General features: G+C 40.2%; 1 protein-coding gene across 1 annotated transcript; it reads right to left on the bottom strand.

Moving 5' to 3' along the window:
* Window positions 1-1,034: 1,034 nt before the first annotated feature.
* Window positions 1,035-2,535, bottom strand: LOC306658945 (coiled-coil domain-containing protein 43-like; the record flags this gene model as incomplete). The annotated part of the gene is made up of 2 exons (XM_079136226.1): window positions 1,035-1,406; window positions 2,013-2,535. The coding sequence occupies 2 exons, from the start codon at window positions 2,533-2,535 to the stop codon at window positions 1,219-1,221; spliced, it is 711 nt and encodes a 236-aa protein (XP_078992352.1). The 3' UTR covers window positions 1,035-1,218.
* Window positions 2,536-12,588: the final 10,053 nt, after the last annotated feature.

The following is a 12,588-nucleotide window of genomic DNA, read 5'->3' as shown; positions in this document are numbered from 1 at the left end:
CTCCAAATCTTTTTGCATTGACTCACACATGAGCTTTTGAAGAACACCACATCTAAACTACAATAGAAGCACTCTATACCTTTTTCTTTGGCATATCTGAATTGCCAGCATTTCTACTCTTGGGCTTTGGGTTATTATTAAATAAAGTAAGGGTGGTGGCCACTGGGAAACAGGAAAATTCTAGTGGAATGAGCTATGAACAATCAAATGGGAGAAAAAAATGGAAAACAGGAATGAAAGGCTTATAAATGTCAGAGCTAAGAACCAGAATTTTCACCTAGGATGCAGAAAACAAGTTTTGCCGAAGTGTGAAAGATTGTTCCAAACTTCATTAGGACACCAGGACTAAATAATACTTAGTTAGTCCCTGGCTGAGAATTGATGGGTAGGTCAACACAGAGTTCTGAGTAATTTTTAGCTATTTAGAAGAGAAGATGCAGGATGAAACCATTATTTCAAAATGTCAAACAGCCCAATCATTTCCAAAGATCTCTACTGCTACTCCATGTCTTGAACAGAACACAATTAAAACTTCACAACCATGAACCTCAGATGCTTGACTTTGTGATGTGTGTGTGTGTGTGTGTGTGTGTGTGTGTGTGTGTGTGTGTGAGACAGAGAGAGAGAGAGAGAGAGAGAGAGAGAGAGAGAGAGAGAGAGAGAGAGACCACATGCACAAAGGAGAGAGCTGGACACAGAATCAGATCATTAAATTTGGTGATAAATTAACCTTTTGAAAATCAGATCTCTCTGTGATATAGTGCTATATCATACATCTTTCTCCTTAAGTCTCTCTCTTCTTTCAATCCTCCCCAGTCCTCCTTTTTCAACATATTATTGGCTCTTAAATTACCATTACAACTCCACCTAGCTAAATAACATCCCATATTGTACTCCTTATAGTAAGGAAAAAAGAAAACCCAGCCCTTTCCTCTTGGAGGCAGTATGCTCCACACACTTCAGAGCATTATTTCTGTTTCACTAAATAAACACTTTATGCTTTTCTAACTCTCTTTTTTTTTTTTTTTTCACCAAAACATGGCACATTTTGTAATTAGAAGTGATTGTGATTTTCCTTTTTACCATGTAAACAAAAGGGGAAATGCCTTGGGAAATCACTATGCAATGTTCTTTCGTTTCTCTTAAATACACATATGCACAACCAGTTTTCCCTTTCATCAAGTTCTGGAAGCAGAGGAAGAATTGAACAGGCCAGGGTTATCGCTTTCGCTCCCCTCTCTGCGTCCTTTTCTTTTCCTTTTCCTTGCGCTCCTGCTTGGCTAGTTTGTCTCTCTCCCTCTGTAGCTTGTCCTGTTCCTTCTTCCTTTGGGACTCATCCCGAAGTGAGTCTCTCTCCAATTTCCGAGCATTGAGAACATCTTCTACATTGGTGTTTCGAAACAGAGCTTCTCTAGGAAGCTTCTAAGAAAGTGATTCTGTTGGTCAGGACCTTCCTCCTCACATTTCAATATGTCTATATTTTTAGCTTGAAGTATTTAGTCTGTGTTCTCTCTCCAAGAAGTTATAAAGTTTTTGGGAATAAACACAAAACTTCAATATTATTTTAATTATTTCCATAGTGGTAGACAATCCAGAGTTGCACACAGAGCATATAGATACTTATTTTTCCTTAGAAATCCTTCTTGTCGGGGTTGAAGCTCAGTGGCAGAGTGCTTGCCTAGAACATATGAGGCACTAGAATCAATGCTCAGAACCACATAAAAATAAAAGATATTGTGTCTATCAACAACTAAAAAAATAAATAAATAAGGAATAGGACACCAACAGATGGAGAACAAATTCTAAAATAAATTCTTTCTTCAATCTTATCCCTTGACAGTACTTATTAACTTGTTTTCTTTGGGGAGCGTGCTTGCTAAATTGACTATCTGTACTCCCAATGCTGGCATGAGTACCTGGAGGTAAAGGGAACTACTAGCAATGACAAAATAAAAATTAATGCCCAAAAGAATTCCGTGGAGAAACATGGGACCGGTCACAAAGAAGGATACATTTATCAGAACCAATGTTCATCGTGGTGGCACCTGAATCATCCTTCTCATCTGCTTCATCCTCTTCATCTGTTACATCAGCATACTGGGCCAGCAGGGCAGCTTTTCTCTGTTTTTCCTCTTCTGACACCATCCTGGGCTTCACCACAATCTGTGCCTGCTTCTCAATGAGCGTGGCAATGGCCTGTACCTCATCTTCTTTTTTCACTTTGGTGACAACATTCTGAGTTTCAGACCATCGTTCCACAATCTCCTTGCAGATATTAAGAAGGGAATCTTCTTCCAGAAAAGCAGATAGGATACCCTGCAGAGCGTCCAACTTCTCTTCTTCCTCCTCCTCCTGCAGGACACCAAGGATGTAGGAACCGTAAACGGTTTGGTCCACTCCCAGTGCCTCCAACCGTCCCTCCAGCCAGGATCCAAACCCCCCGCCTCCGCCATCCTCTAACTCTCTTAATGGAAACTTTTCTTCAGGGAAATAAGACCTGAGGAAACCTCTACCTGGTAACATAGATGGTACCATAACTTGAACCTGGCTTGTTCTCTATGGGAACCTGAGGGATGAGCTGGACAACTTAGACTGACTTAGTCAGCCTTACTGCTACTCAACTTCTGTCCTTGACTGTACCTGCCGAACTTACTCTCACTCTTGTCCTGGCCTGCTTTCCTTTGCCATGTCTACCACCTTGGCTGATGTTGTGTTTACAAAACCACACTTTCACATAGCTCACTTCCGTGGTCAACTTTTGCCCCACTTGTGGGCTCTTTGCCCTCTCCTTTGTCTTTTCCACCACTGTCCTCTCTGTGCATGGGCAGACCCCAAACTCTTCTCTTGTGTTATTTTCTCCTGTATCATCCTATTCTTCTCCAGGTCATGGTGATGACTCTCATCCTCACCTGGACTACCCACCTTATTCATACATCTTCAGTCATTTTTATTTTGAGACTAAGTTGCCCAGACTGACTTTGAACTTGTGATCTCCCTTCCTCAGCCTCCAGGGTTGTTGGGATTATAGGCATTCACAACTATACTAGGCAATTAATTGTTATATCTTAATTAATTGACTCGTTTATTAATATATAATGAATTTCTTTGTCTTTTGTAACAATTTTTCCCTATGGACTATTTTTTCAGATATTATTGTAGCCACTCCAACTGTGTTTTGATTATAATTTGCATGGAATGTTGACTATCTTTTTCTATCCTTTCACATCCAACCCATTTGTGTCTTTGAATCTAAAATGAATTTCCTGTAAATAGCTTATGGTTGGATCATTGTTTAAAATTCTACTCTTCCAATCACTGCTTTTTGATTGGAAAACTTAATTTACTTTTAAAGTATTTACTTACTAGGAAACACTTTTTTTTCTGTCATTTTGCTATTTTTTCCTGTATGTCTTATACCTTTATTGTTCCTCTTTTTGCCTTTTGTTTCTTTTTGTACTTACCTCTTTGATTCCCTTCTCATTTCCTGTTCTTTAGTTTTTAGATTTTATTTTTACTGGTTACCCTGAGAATTACTATTAACATCCTAAATTTATAACAATCTAATTTGAATTGTTATCAAGTTAGTTCCAGTAGTATATAGAAACTTTGCACCTCTGTTGCTCTTGCTGATTCATTCTGTTACTGTTGTCACAAATTGCATTTTTGTGTATTGTCCATTATGTAGATTTATAAGTATTAATTTAAGCATCTGTCTTTTACATCACATAAAAAACAACAAAAAAAGAAATTACATACCAAAAATACAATAATACTAGTTTTTATATTACCTTTCTATTATCTTGGTTGGAGTTCTTTATTTCTCTGTATGGCTGTGAATTACTCTCTAGTGTCTTCACTTCAGCCTGAAGTCCTTCCATTAACAGTCCTTGTAGGGCAGGTCTACTAATAACAAACCCTATTACTTTTTGTTTATCTAGGAATGTCAATTCCTTCTTTACTTTTGAAGGATGCTTTTGCTGAGTACTGAAATCTTGGTCCACAGGATTTTTTTAAAATTTTTTATTTTTTTCAGCACTTTAGATTTATCATCCCATTTCCTGTGGCTCCTTGGTTTCTGAACACAATTCAGCTCTTGATCTTACTGAGGACCCTTGTATATAACAGGTCGCTTCTCTTTGGCTACTTTCAAGATTCTTTTGTCCTCTCTGACTTTGGACAATTTGATTATAATGTGATCTATATGGATATCTTTGTGTTTTTTTTTTTTTAGTCCATTGAGCTTCTTATATGTGTAAATTAATGTTTTTTGTAAAATTTGGAGAGTTCTTGGCCATTATGGTAGTCCCTTCTTATCAATAGAGGACATTGTTCCAAAACGCCCAGTGAATGCCCAAACTCCCCATGCTATATCTCTGTGTGTGTGCGGTTTGTTGTGTGTTGTGTGCTTTCCTATGCATATATACCTATGACAAAGCTTCATTCATAAATTAGGGAAAGTAAGAGATTAATAACAATATCCAATAATAAAATGGAACAGTTATAACAATATACTATAATAAAATTGCCAGCATATATACTCTTACACTGTGGGACCATTGCTAAGTAAAGTAAGGATTACTTGATCCGCCTAGGCTATATGCCTTGGCAGCTACACTACCTGATGAGAACAGTGATGGAGCTGGACCCAGAGCTCCTGCTGCAAGAGGCCTGAGAGAATGTGGAGGCAGTGCAGAGCTACCAGCCTGAGCTGGGCCACAGACTGCTGGGGCTGCAGGAGGCACAGAAATCAAAAAGAGTGCACCACAGACAAGAGATGTCCTCAAACAGCATGTTAATGATTTAAAGGGAAGCTCTGGTAAGCTCCTGAATGAAGACTGATGAGTCTTTTGCAAGTAGTGGACACCATTAAACAGGTGGCCATTAAACCACTAGGCAACTACCAGAAGCTCATGGAGCATGGAATTAACACTGCAGCAGAGGACTTAGTCCAAGAAAGTGAGATTGCCATTCTTAGTGGTAGAGAAGAAGAGAATGAGAAATGGTGGAGCTTTACCATGAAGGCCTCACACATTCAGTGGACAGTTTACCAGAAGGGCCTTTACTGGTTTACGTACCTTGTTTATATGCTCAGGTGGATGATTCAGTTCTTAATGTAGGCATGAAACAGTAGCATCTCACCTACCAGTGCAGATAGAAGAACTAATAGGGAAACGTGAAGGCATCACAGTAAAATGGCGTAAGGTGGACGATCATTTTAAGCCAAAGATGACAGGTTTCAGTTCTGTAAATGCACTTCAATTCATTTTGAAACTGAATTCAGAGTATTGCACAGAGACTCCAATGTTGATATATCATTTTTAAAGATAATTTATTTAGGGGCTCAAGTTTCCTATTAGACAATGAGGACCAATTTTTTCCTTGCCTTTTTATATGAAAGTAAGTAACCTTTTTTATGAATGTAGATGCCTTGTTCAGCCATCTGAAACAAAATTAAAAAGTTATACAAGTATAAACAAATAAAGGCATACTGTCCACCTACAACTACCAAAAATTTTTTTAAAAAACCAAATACGTATTACCTGAATACGAGCAGATCAACAACAGCTGATCTGACAACTAAAGTAGTTATTAAGTGATTCATGGGTGGGTAGCATATATAGCACAGATACACTGGACAAAAAGGTCATATCTGTGGCAATATGATATAGGATGGCATTTTCAGAATATAGTAACTGAGACTGTGGAAAGTCTCAAAAAAATTGACAACATTATTGTATTCTTCAAGTGTTCTTTCCACCCCTTTCTCTCTTTCCTTTCTTTCTCCAACTCTCATCATGCATATATTTTAGTTAGTGATTTTTCATGGTTCCATTAGACTCTAGTCTCTTCATTTTCTTCATTTTTTTTTCTTCCTGGATAATTCAACTGTCATATCTTCAATTTCGCTGTTTTTTTTTTCTTTTATACCTGATATAACAACTGTGGTAGAATCTCCATTTCAGTTGTTGTACTCTGACACTTCAAAATTTCTCTTTGATTGCTTTTTATAATATTTCTCTCCTTATTAGTGTTCTCTATTTGTTGAAATAAAAGTATTTCCTGGTTTTCCTTAACTCTTTGTCCATAATCTTCTTTAGCTCTTTGAGCATATTTTAGACTATTGACTAAAAGTCTTGGCCTAGAAAGCCCAGTGCCTTTGCTTACTCAGGGATAGCTTCTGTTGATGTCTTCCATGAATGAGCCATACCTTTTTGTTTCATTGCATGCTTCATAATTTTGTGTTATAAGTGGGTGTTTTGAAAATCATATTGTGACAACTCTGAATATTAGATTGTTGCCCCTACGAAGGATTTGATCTTTGTTGTTTACCTGAAGCTGTTAGTTTCTTCAGTCACTTTTCCAAGTTTTTTGTTTGTTTGTTTGTTTGTTTGTATTCTTTGTCATGTGTGGTCTCTGAAGTCTCTGTGTATTTACCTTGTTTTCACATAGATTTCTTTGAACATCGGGGTAAGGGAGAGGGAGAGGGAAAAAGTAGAGATGAGAAGAGAGGAGAGGAGAGGAGAGGAGCGGAGAGGAGAGGAGAGAAGAAGAGAGGAGAGGGAAAAAATTCTCCCCATCTTTGCAGATTGACTCTGTGATGGGGCACACTTTCAACAATTCAGCTTTAGCCTTCACTTCCTTCTTATTCTGATCCTAGATATCAGTCAGAGGTAAAAGCTTGTGCACATGGTTTTATAAATTCCCCAGTATACATGAAAGGGATGCTTTTGAGTTCCTAATATCCTAAAGAAATTCTCACCCCAGATTCTGCTCCCAGGCTCTAGGTGCTCTATGGTTTGCCTGCGTTGTAAGCTTTTGCCCGAAGCTGTTGATTTGTCTTACATTGTTAGGAATGTCCACACTTTTCCAACTTGAGTGACTTCCTAGTTGGTCAAAACAAAGGTAAGCCCAGACTGTTTACAACGTGAAATCACAATTATTTCAGAAAAAGGTCTGCTTTGATCCCTCTGGAAGTAGGACCCAGAGTCTCACATTGGGAGCTCAGATTGCCATCCTCAAGGCCATTGGCATGCCAGGGAGGGATGTGGCCAAGGCAGGTGAAAACACCATAAAGCTTTCCTATTATTTCTAAGTTCCTTTTATTCTTTTTTTTTTTTTTTTTTTTTTCCTTGATTCAGGATTTTCTTGGTTGCTATAAACTTCTGGCTATTTTTCAGAGTTCTGAAGAAGTTGATTCAGACAGTTTTTGCTGGGTTTTTCCCTATTTTTGTGGAGGAACAGGCCCTGGGAATCAGCTACTTCAATATTTTCACTTACATCACTTAATCACCTATTTTAGTGAACTTGATTCATAGGATGTCAGTAGAGACTAACTTTCTAACTTTTCCTATATGCCCTTAAACCTGCTCTGCAGGCTATTTATTTTTAACCCTAAATTTAAAATCGCAGATAGATTCTATAACTTTTCAAGTTATACTTAGAAAATAAATAAATACATCCTTGGCAGCCCAGTATAACAAAAATATAATTCCATTTTAACCCAATGTAATAACTATTTTCTAAATTTAATCAGTTTAAAACTACTCTCTGCCTCAGTCCCTGCCTACCTCAGATGAGGACACCTGGAAAATGAAATATGTTTGAGAAAGAATATGGTCATCATCTTCACTGTTTTCCAGCTCTTTACCTATGCTGTGATTTGGGTATTTCCCCAGAATTCATGGGTTGGAAACTTGGTCCCCATTGCATCAGTGTTGAGAAGGGGGACCCTTGAGAAGCAGTTGGGTCATAAGGGCCCTGTCCTTGTGAGTGGATTAATAGGTAATCTGTGGGTGTCTTTGTTGTAAAAGTGAGCCCTTTATGACTCCCTTGCTCTGTCTCACCATGTGATGTCTTCTGTTATGTTCTGAGGAAGCAAGAAGGCCCTTATTAGATGCTGGCACCATCCTCTTGGACTTCCCATTTTCCAGAACTGTTAGCAAAATAAGTCTCTATTCTTTATAAATTACTGTCTCAGGTATTCTGGCATAGCAAGAGAAAACAGACTAAGACAGTCTACTAGCCACCAGTAGCTAGACTGGATTGAACCTAGAGGGGAAAATAATTGATAGAAAGGCATAAAATCCTTGGTCATTTAGTAAAAGTGAGCCCAGAATGCCAGATAGTTAAGTAGCAATGCAGGTTCTTGGGGGTCCCCTGCTGGGAACTGTCAGGATGGTAAAGGCTTTGGAATCTGGGCAGATGCTTCCCTTTTCCCTTTCCACAGACTGAAGCCCAGGTGGAACAGGGACCCAACTTTATTCATGAATCTAAGATACTGTGTCTCAAACTGTGATCCCAGGGCAGCAATAGCAGCACCACCCAGACATTATTAGAAATTAAGTATTGGGATATATGCCAAATGAAATTAGAAACTTTAATTGGTTCAACCTAGCAATCTGTGATTTTTAAGCCCTGCAGGTAATTCTGATGCATGCTGAAAATTTAAGAATCTTTGATCTAAAATAATCTCTCAAACATGTTGTGGTATTCATGTTGCCAGGGCAGCTTTAACAAACACCAAAACCTATGTCTCACATCCAGAGATTCAGATTTAATTGGTCTGGAATGAGACCTGGGTGCCTGGATTTTTAAAATCTTCCTTGGTAACTTTAATATGCAGTCAAGGTTGAGATACTTGCTGGCAGAGTAATAGGAAAAAGAGAAGGAAAAGACTTGGAACCTTCACTAGGGAACTTGGCATGTTCTTTAAGTCACATATTTTTGGGTGTCCTCTTAGAAGGATTTTAGCATGGGCAGTACAGGATTCCATAAGGTGTGACCCAAAGTTGGTAGCTCATTTGCTCTGCCCCGTAGTTCCTATCTAGGTCCCCTTAGATGAATAGACCCAGATTAAGTTCCTGGGGCTTGAACCCCAGCTCAGGCCTACTTGATCATCCTTAGCCACCAGAGGAAGAGCTTCAAACCAAGGAAGTGACTGATACACTGAAGGAAAGGAAGGAGTATGGATCTGCACGAGGTGAGAGTGATGGAAAAGGGTAGTTATAGAAGTAAACAGCACCTGTTGGTACAAATTCCTGGCAATGGCCAAGTGTTTGAGAGGCTCCTGCATGGTATAGGTTGCAGCCTGTGTAGCCTAGAAAGTTGAGTTGCTATGCAGCAGTGAGGAGGATGACATTGCTCCTTGACTCTTCCTGCCTCGCCCCACCTGACATTGCTATAATTTGAACACATTCTCCCAAAGATCAAGAGTTGGAATCTTAATCTCCAAGTCATATGTTAATGGTATTTGGAAGTAGGCATTTGGGAGGTAATTAGGATTAGATGAGTGTGTTAGTCAGCTTAATGAAATGCCTGAGATAAAGGAAGATTTTATTTTGGGTCACCTTTTTAGAGGTTCCAGTCTATGACTGGTTGGTCCTGTTATTTTGGGCCTGTAGAGAAGCAGCCCATTATGGCTGGAGTGTGTGGTAAAGCAAAACCACTCACTTAATGGCCAGGAAATAAAAGACAGTAAGAAGTGGTCTGGGGTCCCACAATCCCCTTCAAGAACATGTCTCCAATGACCTAAAGACTTCCCACTAGGCCTTATCAAAGATTCCACCACCTCTCAATAGTGCCACCTTAGGGACCAATCCTTTAACGAATGAGTATATGAAGGACATTCAAGGTAAAAACTGTAGCAATGAGTTATGAGGTTATGAGGATGGGCCCTCATGATGAATTAGTGACTTCATAAGAAAAGGAAGAGACATTCAAGTTATCAAGCCTGCTCTGTTTTACCGTGTGATACCCTCCATCAAGTCATGATGCAGCAAGAGGCCCTCTTGATACAGATACAGGGTAGAAGTCACTGGCATGCTCTTGGACTTCCTGCCTGTAGAATCATGAGCCAAAATAAGCCTCTATTCTCTATAAGTTTTCCATTCTCATGTATTTTGTTATAGCAATAGAAAACAGACTAAGACAGGTGCTCATGTTCTCACAGAGATGACTATAAACAATTATAAAAAGGGAAACTTTACTGGCTTTGAGTTTCAAAAGCTAAGAAGGCACTTATATGAGAGTAATTCTGTGAATTACTTCCAGCTAAGAAGAAGGCATCAAATCCAGATGTATCTTATCATCAGTGGGGTCCATGAACACAGGTAAGCTAAGGCTGCCTCCTGGTGAAGACCCTGGCAAAGAGTCAGGGATTATCCTTATGGAAATGTCAGCAGTATATGTCTATGCAGATAACAACTTGGGCAAACTCTCAACACAAAAATTCATGAAGTTCAAGAGTAGCCCAGGAGACAGGAAAGCATCTGACCCCTAAGAGGCCATGTGACAGGGATTAGGGGTGCCACCCTCTCCCCCATTGTGAACTGCAAAGACAAATGACAGCAAGAACAAATGACATTCAAGCCTCCTTTGTTTTCCGTTGCTATAACTGAATACCAGACTGGGTAATTTATAAAGAATAAAGGTTTATTCCATTACAGTTCTGAAACTGGGAAGTCTAAGGTTGAAGGTCTGTATCGGGTGAGGGCCTTCTTGCTAGCAGGGACTGTCTGCAGAGTAAGGCATCACATGATAAGGGGACACACAAAATGTGGCTAAACTGATTTTTCAACAGGCTCATTCCTGTTATAACTAATCTACTCCCTCGATAATTTATTAATCCATGGAGGTTCTGCCTCCATGACCCAATCACCTTCCAAAGATTTGTCTCCAAATACCATTAACATAAAACTTAAGGTGTTATAAATATTTGGAGAGGAAACAGTCAACTCATAGCACCCTCTCTTTCCTCAGTATCAGCCTCAGCTATAAGTGAAGCAAGAGCTTTCCCTCACCTCTGCAAAGTGGAGGCTGAAATTCAAATAAAGACCATTCATATTTCCTGTGAGCCTAAATTATGGGCTACAATCCCTGACCATTGCAGTCTGGCAGTTGCTCTCAGTTCTGAGAACAGAATGTAGAAGAACAAGGGCTGTCAAGATTTCCTTTTTGCTTCTTTCCCCACATTTCCTTGATTCTCATGACCCAACAGCAAATCAGTGGATCAACTCAGGGTAATAACAAGGAAGTCACCACACCTGGCTTGTCCATCCATTCGTTCAGCCCATGTACCTAGGCAGTGGCATACAGAACCTCTGTCAGCAGGAGATTCACAGAGCAGGGATTCACTGAAGGGTGATCCTTGAAAGAAGAATATGATTTCATGGACAAGAGCTGGGAGGGTGAGTGACCCCTCCTTGAGACACCTGAGGAAGGGTCGGACAGCAGGGTTCATGGCTTCTTTTCTTCTGTGTTCCCATTGCCCTGCAGAGAAACTGACACAAGCTGGATACACAGATGAATGGGCAAAGAAAGCATTAGAAAAATGACTGCATACGGCTATTTTAAGCAAGGTAAAGAAGAGTCAGGAAACACAAGCAAATTCAAATCTCTCACACGGTTGATCTAGGTTTCAACTCATCCTGATCTCTTGCTGGTTCCTTTCTTGAACTCCTCTTAGCCTCGGCGTGATGAACTCTGGTTCAGGCTGAAAACAGGCGTGGAGTGGGAGATACACAGGCCTCAACCAGTTTGGATGGTGAAAGTCCTCCTAAGACCCTTGTGTTAAAGGTTTGGTCCCCAGAGTGGCGCTTTTGGGAGGTGGTGGAATCAGTAAGAAGTAGGGAAGGTCTTGGGTCATTGGGGGTGTGCCTACGGGAAGTAGTTCTTAACAGTTCTTGCCAGAAAACTGTTAAAAGTCTGAATTTAGTTCCACCCTCCCTCTCTCTGTTCCTGGGTGAGATGCAATTACTCATTTGCTCCCACACGTGTGGCCATCCAGTGCCATACATGCCAAGGGGCAACCACCAAGCCCGGGCTATGCTGTTTGGACTTCCAAGCCTCTAAAACTGTGAACTAAATAACCCTTTTCTCTTTGTAAAGTAGCTGCTAAGATATTTTATTGTAGTAACACGCAACTGACTAACACACTGTCCCTCCACTTCTCCCACCCTCACACTCCAACCCTGCTCAGTTCCTTGTGGATCTCTGACCCAAACAGACTCTCTCTCACATGGGCTCTCCCTTTGCCAGGAAAATCACTGTCCTCCCCTCTGTATCTGTTAACATTTATTCTTAGGTCCATTCGAGGATTTAAAAAGGAGACTTTACCCCTATTGCCCGGGTTCTCTCTCCCTGTGACTTCCCGGGTATTAGGAGATTGGTTTGTATGTGACCTGTCTCCTGCCCTCCAGAACAGATGGGGTTGTTTAACTCCTTTGGGATATTCCAAATAACACACAAACAATCCCAATCAACATCATCCAAACAGGAGGAACATTATTATGTAGAACCAGAGAAAAAATGTGACAGCAGGATATGCACACCAGCAGCTGAAGTTATGGTCCCAGTAGAGGTGGGTGGGGGCCAGCTGCTCCTTTGCATCTCCATGCCTGGCAGCAGCCCTTCCTCTACCCTGAAGTTTAGCCTTTTCCAGTCCAGCATCTCAATTTCACATTGCCTCCAGGAAGCAGAATTTAGGACTGTGTTGTGTTTTTATATGACCCATAGATCTAAATTTCCTGGTTCAGACCAATTTCATCATTTCTACAGAATTGGAAAGCTGGTCCCCTAAATGTCCTCTGG

The sequence above is a fragment of the Sciurus vulgaris genome (genome assembly GCF_902686455.1).
Source record: "Sciurus vulgaris genome assembly, chromosome: 4".
NCBI classification, from domain to species: Eukaryota; Metazoa; Chordata; class Mammalia; order Rodentia; family Sciuridae; genus Sciurus; species Sciurus vulgaris.
Note: the sequence above shows the minus strand (reverse complement) of the source record. Positions and strands in the feature narration are given on the sequence as shown.